The sequence below is a fragment of the Oryx dammah genome, unplaced genomic scaffold (assembly GCF_014754425.2).
Source record: "Oryx dammah isolate SB20612 unplaced genomic scaffold, SCBI_Odam_1.1 HiC_scaffold_15, whole genome shotgun sequence".
NCBI lineage: Eukaryota > Metazoa > Chordata > Mammalia > Artiodactyla > Bovidae > Oryx > Oryx dammah.
Window position 1 is genome coordinate 24,162,711 of NW_024070199.1, and position 14,298 is coordinate 24,177,008.

Genomic DNA, 14,298 nt, shown 5'->3' on the forward strand with positions numbered 1-14,298 from the left:
AAACTTGGGTTCTGTTGTGAACGGGGTGAGACAGCTGCTTGCTCCAAAGCCAGCCCTCCATTCCTCTGAAACTTTCAGCAGAGTCTGCCCCACAAACAAAGGCCATGGGTGAATGTGTAGCAGGTGGGAAGTAAGGAAAAGAGCTTCATTTGGATCTACCCAGGAGGGAACCGGAACATCCCTTGGGATGGATGAGTCAATCCACAAACTGAATTCATTCCGACTGAATTGAAAGCGCAGGATTTCAAAGCCAAAGGCGCCCATGAGAACTGAAGATACCTGAGCCATCTGCGTGAGGGCACTGGACTTCACAGACTGAAGAAGGGATACGCTATGTCTGTGTTCCTGAGTCCTTCCTTACCCCGATTCATGTGTTGAAATCGTTAATACCCAATGTGATGGTATTAGGGAGTTGATGAGGTCATTAGGCAGAGCCTCATGAATGAGATTAATGCCCTTACAAATGAGAACCCAGAGTGCTAGCTCGCCTCTTCCACCATGCGAGGACATAGCAAGAAGTCGGCAGCCCACAGCCTTGAAGAGGGCCTTTACCAGAATCCAACCAGGCTGGCACCTTGACCCTGGTCTTCCAGTCTCCAGAACTGTCAGCAATAAATTTCTTGCTGCTTATAAGTCACCCAATCTGTGGTGCTTTATTATGGCAGCCCCAAAAGACCATCACAGGGTTCTAACTCAGTCTTATTTAGATCTTAAGGGCTGATGGACTCTAGCTAAATTACATATGTGTTGATAAAAGAATATGAAAGAAGTAGTGACCAAGTAGATAAAAGAAGTAATTCTGGGAAGGAAAATAATGACCTTGGAAGTTGGTGGATGGTCAGGGAAGGTTTCAAATAAAAGTGACCCAGAGAAAGAATCGGTGTCTGGAATGTGAGTAGGGGGCAAGAAGATAAGGGGCAGAGGGCTTATGCAGAGGGAAGCTTACAGAAAAGCACAAAGGAAAGAAAGGGGTGGTGTGTGCTGGGGTTTGGAGGGCAGCGCAGGAGGAAACAAGGCTGGAAAAGCAGGTGGGGCCAGCCTCAGCGTCACACTATGAACCCTGGACTCGGTCCAGTCCTCCAGCAAGGCGACAGTCATCCTGGAGGCTGAGAGCAGAGCTAGAGCTGAAAAGCAGAGTAGCTTCCAGTGTCCAGTGATAAACAGGTCCCAGCCAACCTTTTGAAGCTGATTCTTGTTAACATCCTTGCGCATCAGGATCACTTCTCTCCCGGCCTGGGAGCAGCAGCTGTTTGTCCATTTAGCATCCTTCCAAAGCAGAGCTGGGTCTTGCTCATGGGGAACAGAGGCAGGTACCAGAACAGATGCTGCCCCACAGTGCCTGACTCATCAGAACAAGCAGAGAGAGTGCAGCAAGTCAACCTCAAATCATGCACACCCTGCCTCATCCAGAGTGCCGGAAGGTTCCAACAGCTCCTTTGCAAGAGGGACTCTACTTCCTGTGACCATTCCGGGTCCAGACAACAGTTACAAAATGAGAGGACATGGATGGGTTCTCTGAAACACGCACGCTGCTTTTTGAAAAATGATGTTTAAGGGAAGAGGCATAACGAAGAAGCAGAAGGAAAACCCTGCTGCTCTGGGAGCCCGCGGTCAATGTCTCCAACACGTATGTGCACAGCCAAGTGGGCAGGGCGGTAAGACTGTCATTCCTGCACATAACCTGCGTGTGCGTTCTGGCTCTACTTGCTGTACTAGCTAATGAGAAGAAGAAAGTGGTTCTCCCACAAACCACTCCAAAGGCCAGGAGCAGAAGATGCCCCACCCCCCACCCAGAAAGATGGCGGCTTGTGTGCACGTGCTAAAGACCTCGGAGGGCAGAGGTCATCATCGGAGATGCTTTTTGCTAGACAAGATGATTAAATGCCAAGTCTCTCAACTGCACAGCATCTGCTTTTCAGCAGCTGGGTGGATAGGACTGAACTATTAGCCACGCTGATTCCTCTCCACCAGATGGTCGTGTAGAGATCAACTCTGTGGGACACCCCAGAGCGGGACCAGATCAGCTGAAACCACCGACAGTAGCCTATCAGCTAGTTACGGTGCACTGATTACATGCCAGGCAGCAAAGGGCTGGCAACAGCTTTATTTAATCCACACAGCACTGTGAGTGAGGCAAGACTACTTTTTACCAAGGATGGAAATTAACTAATTAGCCCAGGTAACATAGTAAGCGGTGAACGCAGAGTTTGCTAGGTTTGACTGCAAAGCTGCACTCTTAGTTACCAGGCTTCAATGCCTCCCACAGGTAGAATAAGCCTAAATACCTGAGGCTCACCAGGGATACCAAGATCTCTTATCAACACAACACAGTGATCAGAGGTGGAAATTCATGGAAATTCTTCATCCCTGTACCAGTTCCCTCCATCAGTTCCTTCCCTGTAGACTCAAGGTGAGGCTTCCCTCCCTGCTCAACACCCCTGGTGCCTGTCTAGGTGTCTGGCTCAGGCAGGTATTTGCACCCGCAAAGAAACTTATTTCCAGAGACTTCATCAGTATTTGCACCTGAAAAGAGACTTATTTCCAGAGCTCTGGAAGAGGTGTCCAACTCAGCCAGAGGGGTAGGCAGGGCTGTTTCTTTTGGCAACCAAACTTCACTGAAACCCCCCGGTGCCTGATCAGCTAAAATCTCTATTAAGATTGTGCTCAAGGCTAGTGGTGGGAAAGTGGGGGTGAGGAGAAGGCAAAAAGGAGTGTCAGGCAAATAATAAAAGAAGATGCCTTTGGTCAAGCAAGAGATGACAAGAGTGAACATCAACATTTTAGGAGGAATCAATGAACTAAAATGGGCTGGAATGGGTGAATTTAATTCAGATGATCATTATGTATCACCCACTCAATGGACCTGAGTTTGAGCAAACTCCAGGAGCTAGTGAAAGACAGGGAAGCCTGGTGTGCTGCAGTCCATGGGGTCACAAAGTGTCAGACACAACAGAGTGACTGAACAGCAACAACAAGCCCTTTATCAGGCTCATCAGAAACAAAATGCATCCAAAAGGAAATCCAGGTGAGGGACTGGGCTTGCCTGGTGGCTCAGAGGTAAAGAACTGCCTGCAATACAGGAGGTGCAGGAGGGTTTGATTCCTGGGTTAGGAAGATCCCCTGGAGGAGGAAATGGCAATCCACTCCAGTATTCTTGCCTGAGGAATCCCATGGACAGAGGAGCCTGGCGGGCTGCAGTCCATAGGGTGGCAGAGTCGGACAGGACTGAGCGTGAGCACCAGGACTCTGATAGGAAGCCAGATCTTGGCTTTGGGTCAGTTGGGAAGGCCTGCGTCCAGCACGCCTCCAGGGCAGGGCAGGGCAGCCCATCATTCAGTTCTTCCTCTCTTCCCACCCCTCCCTGCAGCTCCACCTCCTTCCATCATCTGAGACTGATAAGACATCGTTCAGGGGATATGCATGTGCTTTCAATTAGATTATTTCCCAACTAGCTGCTGTCTTCTCTCTCTCTCTCAGAACTAAGCACATCGTGGGAACAAACACTAGAGTTCAGGTTTCCTCCACGCTCCCCACCCCCTTCCTTTCCTGCCGTATGGTCTTTGCATGATACACACACACGAAATGGGATCCCAGCTCACTGTGTGTGTGTCGGGGGGGGGGGGGCAGTGGGCATCTATCTGACTCAGGCCTCGTGCTGTTAGGGAAAGCAGTCACTCTGTAGCACAGTGCTAAGGACTGCATGTCTGTATTCCCTTCTCCCCAAATGCATACCTTGTCATGCCAGTGTGACAGACCTGCAGAGGGCTCTTGGGGAGGTCATGAGGTCATGAAGCTTACAGGGGAATAGCAGTTAGCCCAGATGGCAATAGTCAGGCTCTCCTGCCCCACATCCTATGAACAATGACTCAGCCTGGTTATGAAACAGCTAAGATCATTTATAGCAATGCGCACAAGTATTACAACATACTAACTTGGCCACGCACCACCTTTGTTCACGTATACCTATATAAACACCACCTGAAATAGCCCGTGCGTCTGCTGCAACGGCCACAGCAGAATAAAACCTGTCTGCAGTTCCTATGGCTCCTCTCATTTTCTTTCAGCTTCCCCACTCACGCCTTGCTGACCCTAGGTTCGGCAATCAGCAAGACAGAGGAGGAGCTGCCTCAGAAGAGACAGGAGAGCTTGCTTCTCTCTGCTCTCTGCCATGTGAGGACACGGGAAGAACACAACCCTCTGGAAAGCAGGACGTGGGCTCTCACCAACCCGATGGTGTTGGCACCCTGATGCTGGATTCCCCAGCCTCCAGAGCTGTGAGCAATAAACCTGTGTTGAATCACCCAGTCTACAGTGATGCGCCATAACAGCATGAGCAGATTAAGACACACGGCTGCTGCTGCTGAGTCGCCTCAGTCGTGTCCGCCTCTTCATGACCCCATGGACTGTAGCCCTCCAGGCTCCTCCGTCCCTGGGATTCTCCAGGCAAGAGTACCGGAGTGGGCTGCCATCGCCTTCTCCAACACATGGCTAGAAGGCAGTGATGACGGCAGGTCCCCCAGTACCAAGTCTGGCTAACAGGCTGACTTGTTCTACAGAAAAGCAGCTGCCCTGTGGCAGGGCCCTGTGGCTTCTCCCCACAGCCAGGTGGATCCTGAGTTGAGCCTCCCCAGTTGTAAGCTTTATAGAAAAGTTAACTATTAGAAAAGGCACTCAGCCAGAGCCTAAGAGAGTGGGGGCGCGGCACGCAGCCCTTCTGTAGCCATGGGTTACATGAATACGGAGAGAAACACAGTCTGGGCATCCCTTTAGCTTGAAGTCAGATTCAATGAAAAGAAATACTAGCTGAAAATAACGAGGACGAGATTCTATTTCTGTCAGGATGCTACAAGGACATCATGAGGCAAAAGGCCAGGAGGAATGGTTGAAATGTAAGATTTTAAAAACCAGCATCAACAACCCAGGGTTGTATGCTGTGCTAAGTCACGTACCAGAAGTCGAGGAGGAGGAGGTAGAGGGGAGAGCTGTGACGCAGTGGTTACAGTGAACTCTGGGGTCAGACTACCTGGGCTCAGGTCCTGGTTTTTCTGCTTTCTGTGTGACTTTGATAACTTACCGAACTTCCTAAATTTTAGTTTCCTCATCTGTAAAATGGGGATAACAACATGACCTACCGCAAGAAGACTCACTTGAAGATTAAGATAATGCATTCATACTGGGCCTAATATACATTCAATAAATGTTAGCTTTTAACACACAGTAGGTACAAGGATATAACTGGCGTTTCCTGTATCCTGGCCTGGGTTCTCACAGGATGTGGTAGACGCCAAGCTGAGTCAAGAGAATTAATTAGTGAGCAGGCCTCGTCTTTATTTTTAGGCAACGGAGGTGATCCATCCATGTACACAAGAGCATCCAGAAATAAAAATGAGACATAGTTGCCTTGTTGCTCCATCTCCTCCAAACAATTAGATTCATGCTTCAGGTCTTTAACACCCAGGAGAAAACCAATTCCACATTAGTCATTTTACGACAGCACCAAAAACAAAAAGCATAACAGACGTAAAACAAGATGCAGGTGAGGGGGGATCAGGGCCAGGATAGAGCAGGGAGTCAAACTCATCATAAAATTACTATAGAAAGCCATCTAAAAACTCACCTCTCTAAGTCAGAATGGACTTTGACGTCCAAGCAACCAAAGACAAAAAAAACTCAATGAGATGCAGAAACGTTAAGTAGAACTCAACCTCATAACCACAATCACACACACACACACCCCTTCAGCCCCAGGGCCACTCTCAAGACTCTAACACTCAACACTTGGTCATCAGCCAAAGCATGTTTGGTTTTTCCCAAACTGCAAACATGTCAGGGGGCGGAGGACCAAAAGGAAGAGCAGCCAGGACAAAGGGGACGAGGGGCTGGGTTGAAACCATGCTTTGCGGGACGTGAACAAGGTCTAACCTAGAGATCTTTTTCTGACCCAGAGTGAAGCGGATGATTTTGCTTTGTGATGAGTCCTTGGAAGATGCACTGTAGGACAGGAAAGAAAAAAGTGGGAAAGATGAGTGAGAGGAGAGCAGATGCGTTAGACACATTATCAACAGGAGTCCCGAGACAGAGCGAAAGCCCCTGGGTTTCCCTCTGCCCGATCCTTCTACAACATGCAGCCTTCTTCTTAGGTCTAATTTGATAAAACTCCAACGTAAGGAAACTGCTGTTCAAGATTATCTGAGAACTTTGGTGGTTTTCTTTTTCTTAACTCCAAATCTCTTTTCTGCCATCAGTCACTACATGGCCTTCTTCCGGAATGAGACCCTAAAGCCAGGGGTCTCTGACAAGTAAACTTTGTACCTTTCTAAAGTATTCAGATGTTTCTACTCCACTTGCTTATTCTATTGGAGTGCTCTCTGAAGGAGTGTCCTGAATAACCTACTAAGCTGACCCTAAATAAGGGTGGCCTGGGTGTTCAGTCATGTGTGACTCTTTGTGACCCCATGGACTGTGGCCCACCAACCCCCTGTCCATGATTTTCCAGGCAAGAATAGTGGAGTGGGTTGCCATTTCCTTCTCCAGGGAAGCTTCCTGACCCAGGGATCAAACCCACATCTCTTGTGTCTCCTGCACTGGCAGGCAGATTCTTTACCAGCTGAGCCACCCGGGAAGCCCAAATAAGGGTGGAGATATTTTCAAGTTTGGCTGGTCTCGGGAATGTTTGCTCTCCATGGTATCAGCAATGACCATTTCAAATCTTCTGAACTTGCTACGTTCTGGGCTTTGCACCATAAACTTATGAATATGAAGAATCATGGATGGACTTAATAAATGGTTCAACTTATTTACTGCCTTATGAAAGAGAGAAATATTTATCTTTCTTGCATCCATAGCACCTATAACATGTGCATAAAAGGATCTGAGGTGAGAAATACAAATGCTGGTGTCACAAAACCTAGGATGTGAAGGAAGACAGAGGAGAATGAATTTTTTTAAAAGCGATTCTTTGTATTTTTTTTTCTAAAAAGCCAAATATTGATACAATGTAAAGGAGACACAGATAGAGAGGAACTTCAAGAGGTGAAAGGTGGGTCGACTTCTCAGCCATCATGTAAATTAATGAGAAAAGCTGATAAGAAGAAGTAAAAGTGAGTCTCCATTTAGTCACCATGGAGGAATTGCTTTCTCCTTCATGCCAGTATCTCAATTTTCCTTGCTCAGCTTCCACAACTCTTTTTTTTTTTTTTTAATTAACAAACATTATGGAAAAGTTGTCAAGTTTTTGTATTTGCTATCTTGAGAGGCATGGTGTTTAGGCACGTTTGTGCCTAGTGGAGCTCTAAAGAAGGATCAACACAAACCTGGTATTTGGGGGTTGTGTCAACATTTGATGTTAATGATCAAGGGTCTGAACCATTATCCTTGGGATCTGGGCTATCAGAATTTGGGGATAGGAATACAATGGAACTAAGCCAGAGAAGTGACTTTACTGTTTTTAAATTTACAGCCAGTGCGTGAGTATGGAATATCACATCTCTAAACTTTGAGAACAAGATTATCCTCCGGAAGGAAAACTAGAAAGCATCAGTGTGTCATGGATAAAACCAACCATCTGCTAAAGTAACCCAATACGGGCCAAATAAAGGGTGAAGGGAGCCAAGTAAAGGGTGAAGGAGGACTCATCACCACATTGTAGGATCGGGGGGCATGATGGCAGGAACCACTCTGGAAAAAATGGCCATTAAAAACCTGGCTTAAGTGAGTGTGGCTGCTCTTTAGGTAAAGCATCTATTTTTCACTCTTGCAGTTTTTTGACCACACCACACGGCACGCAGGATCCTTTTTCCCTGGCTAGGGATGGAACCCGTGCGCCCTGCAGTCGAAGGGCGAAGTCTCAACCATTGCACTGCCTATAGGTAAAGCATTTATTAACAGTAGGATGCTTTTTCTTACTGGGAGATGGGTATCCTCACTGGGACTTCTAGTTCTTTTGAGAAGACAAAAGCTTACTGTGGTGACAGATGCCTCAGGCTATCAAAGCTCAATGACACAAGTCCAGTGTTTTTCAACACGTGTTCCTTGGAACCCTATGCAATGAGACACCCTTATAAGAAGAGTTCCGTGGCTCAGTTTAAGAAGGCTCTCTACACCTTCTTCTGAAGATTCCCAGAGTACACTTGTCCTTTCCCCTGCTCCTCCCAGGTTCCTTGTCTCAGTAAGTGCCAACATTTGCCTAAACACTCAAGCCGGAAATCAAGGACTTGTCTGTGATTCCTCCCTTCCTCACGCCAGACAGTCAATCTACCTGTACTTCTGTTGGCTCATCCTCTAAAATACTTGAACTGGTCCATCTCCATACTTGCTCTACCACCTTGATCTAAGCCACTGTCACCTAGAGCAGGGATTCTCCAGCCTCTGAGAGCTAATGCCTCATGATCCAAGGTGGAGCTGATATAACAGTAATAGAAATAAAGTGCACAACAAATGTAATGTGCTTAAATCATCCTGAAACCACCACCACCCTGCCCTGGTCCATGGAAAAATTGTCTTCCACGAAACTGGTCCCTGGTGCCAAGAAGGTTGGAGACCGCTGACCTAGAGGATGACAAAGCCTCTTAGCTGGGACCTTTCCTTCTATTCTTGACCCTTCCACAGTCTTATTCTCTAGAGAGAAACAAAAGTGATTTTAAAATAACAACTGTAAATTAAGTCTCCTTCCTGCTGAAGACTGCCCAATGGCTTAATTACCTTTAGAATGAAATACCGACTCTTCAGCCTGCATAGCTGTCCCTGTGACCTTGCTTCAGGGCTATGGCTCTACACAGCTCCAGGGGTGACCAGTCTCATCGTCTTTCATGTCAAGGGTGGCAGCTCTCTTTGCTTATAAGGCTGCCTTTCACTTCACACTCCCCTTCGCCCACGGAGCTCCAGCGACAATAGCCTTCTCTCGGCTCCTCCAACCTGCGCAGCTTACTCCTACCACAGGGCCTTTGCACCAGCTGCTCCCGTCTCCCTGATCTATTCCACACCTGCATAGCTAGCTCCCTGTCACTCCCATTTCTACTTTGGTGTCAGGGCCTCAGAGAAACCTATCAACCCAACTTAAATTATGAACCCAATCCCTCGGAATCCCATTATCTTCTTGTACTACCAGTTCTGATATTTCTCTTCCCACTTTTGCCCGCCTCCTCCAGTAGGATGTAAGGAGAAGGCACTAATTTTTCCCCCGTAGAATCCTTCCCTGCAAGTTGCTATCCAGGGAATAAGCACTCTGCAGCATGCAGTGTGGGAAAAGATGCCCAGATCATGTGGTCATCCTGACCCCACTAGGGATCACAGAATGGCTTCCACCCAGGGGGCCCTTCTGGGCAGAGGTGTGGAGGCTGGCTGCCTGGCTGTCCAGGCCTCGTTGCTAGTCCAGGCATCCCTGCTGGGCCACAGATTTTCACAATGAGAATGGGATATAATTAGATAATTAATTAGGGGTTCTGACTTACATCACATCTGTCACTGCTGGTTTTAACACAATCACAGTTGGGAAGCAGCACTTCTCCTGGGGAAAGACAGCTGTGACCATTAAGCATCTCGAGGGCAGCTGCTTTGTTTCAACCACTTTGCGCTTCGCCCAACTACAAATGGCTACCAAGGGCATGACGGTGTGTGAGAAAACCTATGATTATTAATGCTGGTGCTCTGGGAGACTGGAAAGAAAAAGCCATCACTCTGTAGCACATATTCAATGAAATCAAGCAATCAATTTGAGTGGTGGCATTTAGGTTTGATAGCTAAAGTTTTATGGCTTAAAAAAATTTTTTTTCTCCAAAACTTCACTATGATTCAAAAACTTTCTAGTTCCTAATCCCCTCCTCTATTTTTTTCCCCTCATTAAATGTTTTATGAGGTGATTTTTTGTGGTGGTGTTTAGGAATGCAGCTATTAGCATGTGAACAGCGTAGACGGTAACTGTTCTGGTAACTGTTCTGTCGTTCTGCTGGTATACCATTCCTTGCAAGATCCTCTGGAAACACCAACAAAAACTCGGTCCTGATCCAAACAGCAGAGGGCCAGAGCAGACACTGCTCCTCGGGCTCCAAGGTCAACAAAACCCAGGCACACTGACTGGGAACGGCTCCCCATCAGGAGATACTGGCCCACTCAGAGAAGTGGGCAGCCTCTCGTCCTGCTAAAAACCACTTGCTATCTTTCTTCTGGGTTTCTCGGGATTTCTCTTCCGGCAAAGCAGAGGTATCTGCTGGGGAGCTTCTGCCTCCACTAAGCAAAACTGCTTTGTACGTATAACACTGAATACCCAGCCTGTAGGCTGACACACAGAAGAAGTTTGAAGTCTATTTTAGGGGCTGTTTATTGCCTATGAGCATGTGTGTGTTAACAAGCTAGAGTTTAAGGCGGGAGCGGCTGGTGACTCTGATCTCTAATACCCCCATCTCCACCAGGCACATCCATTTCAAGGTCATGCTGATTCCCCACAAACTACTGGTAGTTCTCAGATCTGCAGAAGCGCAAAGGCGAACCACGTGGGGCACAGGCTAGAAGGGGGTCAGTGTGAAGAAGACCCTGAGAAAAGCCGAATTATCAGTTGACGAGCAGGGCCCACCTGGACTGCATCTCAGCTTGTGCTTTTGACGGCTGATGTGGCGCTGGTTGGTGAGGCTGGCACGGGGCTTGGGGGGTGGCTGGCACCTGCTGCTGAGGAGGGCCAGCCTGGCACTGGGAGGGGGCCCCTGCCGCCTGGGACCCGGCGGGTGGCAGTGGCGAGGGGAGGTGCGGCTTCTGGGGCGGCGGCGGCTGCTGCTGCTGCTGCTGCTTGTACCGGGAGAGGCTGAAGAAGAGGCCTAGGATGGCCTTGAGATTTCCATTCCTGATCTCTGCAAGACAATGGGGAGATTCTGGTTAGAGGAGGAAGCCCTTCTGGGGAGCCCCTGTCTCGCACCCTTTTAGGAGGCAGTTTCAGCCCCCACATGAGTTTTAGTTCCTCTAGGATAGGACAGATTTCCTGAATACTTAATTGGTATCACAGTCAATTAAAATCTGGCCTAAACCACAGAGAAATTAGCTGATTTCTCCCCACTGGGATTAGAGTGGGTACCTGAGGCAAGTTGCAACTGGGATGTCTGGCGAGCGCGAGGAGGAAGTTCTCAGTAAGGACACAACCGAAAAAGACAGAGTCCCGAGCAAGACTGTGCTTGTCCAGGACGCAGAGGAAGGGCTCGAGGGATGGAGGCACTGGGGGGAACTCACTGGGGGAAACTCACTGGTGTCTACACAGCACCCCCAAATCCCTGTTCCATGCTTCAAGCCACCCGGAGCGTGCCAAGTAGCTGCCAGCCCACTCCAAAATCCTCACCTAACTTTGCCCAATCATCCTGCCCTCAGATACATGGCTGTCTCCTGTACATCAAATAAACAACTTGAGTTTGGGGTAGGTAATGGGATAAGCCATAGGGCTTGCTTCCACAAAGAACTCACATTAAAAACATTTTTTTCCCCTACATTAAAAAAAAAAAAATGTGTGCAGAGAGGGGCTAAGAAAATTTTTCATTCCAGATGGAATTTTTCAGATTTTAAAATGTATTTGCCTCAAGGTGTGCATAAAGAGCTTCAGAGAAGGAATAAAATATTCCCAGGCAGGAGCTATGGATGCAATGGTGTATCTTCTTGGACAATCCCTCCTTTTCTACAGTTCTTTTAACACCAGATGCTGATGGCCAGGGTCTACACTGACCCTGAGGGTAAGACAGTATGGCCACCCAGCATGTGGGACAGAGAAGGGGGCACCTGGGGGCTCCCTCTGCTTCACTTCCACTCTTCAGTTCAGTCACGTCCAACTTTTTGCAACCCCATGGACTGCAGCACTCCAGGCTTCTCTGTTCATCACCAACTCCCAGAGCTTGCTCATGTCCATCACGTCGGTGGTGCCATCCAACCATCTCGTCCTGTTGTCCCCTTCTCCCTCTGCCATCAATATTTCCCAGCAGCAGGGTCTTTTCCAGTGAGTCAGTTCTTTTATCAGGTGGCCAAATATTGGAGCTTCAGCTCCAGCATCAGTCCTTCCAGTGAATATTCAGGAATGATCTCCTTTAGGATGGACTGGCTTGGTCTGCTTGCTGTCCAAGGGACTCTCAAGAGTCTTCTCCAACACCACAGTTCAAAAGCATCAATTCTTTAGCATTCCACTTTCTTTATGGTCCAACTCTCACATCCATACATGACCACTGGAAAAATCATACGGACCGTTGTTGGCAAAGTAATGTGTCTGCTTTTCTCTACTTCCACCCTTAGGCTGAATGTTTCTGAATTGGGAAGGGAGTTGAAGGGAATGGGGTTGGAGGAAGGGAAGCCCTCACCCCCGGTGTGGGTAACACACATCTTCAGGTTACCCCAGGCTTGGCAAGAGGATGCTGATAAAGGAACCAGAGTTTCCTCCAATGACCAGCTGAAGGGCAGAAGGCATGAATGGGGTTCTTTGAGAAGCAAGCCTTATCCCCTGTTAGCCTGCCAGTGCCCTGGGGTATGATTTGCTGACTAGGTCAGGCTGAATTACTTCCTGTTGGAGAGCTCCTCTTTCCAGGCTCTTGAAGAAAGTGACAATACAGACTACTACAATCCAGCTTTCACTCTTTGGGAGCTAGCTTGTGCTAACTGTGGGAGAAAACCATCAGGAGCCCGGCTTTTGGAAAAGCAAGGCTTGAATTTCAGTCTGTCTTCTACCACGTACTAGCTTGCACAAGTCACTGAATCTCTCTGGGCCTCACCTGACAATACTAACTCCTTGCCCTGCTGCCAAGGTGCTTTTGCAGATCAAATCTGAGCAGAGAGGTGAAGGCACACCAGTAAACAGTCACGTCTTTCACTAGTCCTGGTTCCTGTATGACAACCACAGCTCCATAATCCTGTGGGAGCTTCCCATAGAGCTCCAGCTACATGCCTTAAAAATAACGGTTTTCACAGAGAACCAACTTGTGGAAACAGTTGGGGATGGAGAGGGTGGGGGAACTGAGAAAGAAGCACTGACTTATATACACTAGCACATGTAAACAGACAGCTAGTGGAAGGCTGCTGTGTAACACAGGAGCTCAGCTCCGAGCTCTGTGATGACCTTGTCCCTAGGTGGGAGGAGGGGTGGGATATATGTACTTTTATCTGATTCATGTTGTTGTACACCAGAAACTAATACAGCATTGCAAAGCAATTATCCTCCAATTAAAAATTAAAAAATAATAAAATCAGCATATAACAATATAACATGTCCCTTTTGTTTTTAAAAATTATTATTATTATTTTTTTTTTACTAAGTGACATCTTACCATACGGCATTTTTGAGAGGGAGACATTCTTAATTACATTAGGACAACAGGTATAATAAGCCAGGGCTCCCCTGGACAAGCCAAGATGCTTATAAACCACTGTGTGCAATGCAGGGAGCACAGAAAGTCCCCCAAATGTGGGACCCCCCCCCGCCCCGTTTCTTTGGGTCAGCTCAGCTTTAACCCTTCACCCCTGCTTCCTTCTCCATCCTAAGGAAACCAAAGCAGAACCATCCGCGGCCTATTCTGCTGCTGCTTCTAAATGTTTTGACAAGGACACCAATGTCACAGGATGGGAGGTCTGGATGGCATGATTCAGTCTACAGACTGAGGTTTTGTAAGATGCAACCTCTGAGTCTCCATGTTCTTCTTGAAAATGGGCATTTTCCTTGTGAGAAGGTGGAGGGTAAGGTGATGTCCCCCTGGTTAACTCAGCTGGACAATGACGGGGGCAGGGCCAGAATCAAGGGCTGGCAGGCAGGGCAGGACCTCTTAAGGAACTCGGGAAAACAATTTCCTCTAAAAATAGAATTCCCTGGATGATGAAAGTAGAGCTATAATCATTCCAGATGAAATCTATGTAAGATTTCAGTGTCTTTTATAGAGCTATTACTAATTAGCATATACCAATGAAGCTTTTCACATACATGATCTCATTCAGTCACCCAACATGGTATAACTTGGCTTACTTACATCCCCATCCCATGGCATGAATTTAGAAGCACGCCAGATAGTGGATAGTGTTTTACTTATTAAGTTAGCTCACAGGCACAGAAATATCCTTTATTTTCCTTCTATAATAAAAGTATTCTTTTATTATAGAATGTGTCAAACATTCCATAATACATTTTTTAAAAAACCACGCATGAAAAACAAAGACAGGAGGAACTAACAATTCCACAGCAAAGCCAGAGGATCAGGGGTGGCTCCTGCAAAAAGTAAGTATGTCCACATCGGCTCCCTCACAATCTACCTGCCCAGCCCAGGGCAGATGAAGGGAGCCGGCTTTGTCATAGTCTCT

The 14,298-nt window shown here is 47.6% G+C and overlaps 1 protein-coding gene across 5 annotated transcripts in view; it reads right to left on the minus strand.

The window, feature by feature from the left end:
• NAV2 (neuron navigator 2) overlaps window positions 1-14,298 on the minus strand; it is a 423,615-nt gene that overhangs the window by 229,723 nt on the left and 179,594 nt on the right. For 3 of the 5 annotated variants that reach the window (XM_040255676.1, XM_040255671.1, XM_040255674.1), the window contains exons 5-6: window positions 10,568-10,838; window positions 5,923-5,991 (exon numbers count right to left, since the gene is read on the minus strand). In XM_040255676.1, the coding sequence (XP_040111610.1) occupies window positions 5,923-5,991; window positions 10,568-10,838 (340 nt within the window). The remainder of the gene's footprint in view (window positions 1-5,922; window positions 5,992-10,567; window positions 10,839-14,298) is intronic. The other 2 variants (XM_040255673.1, XM_040255672.1) reach the window with 1 other exon arrangement.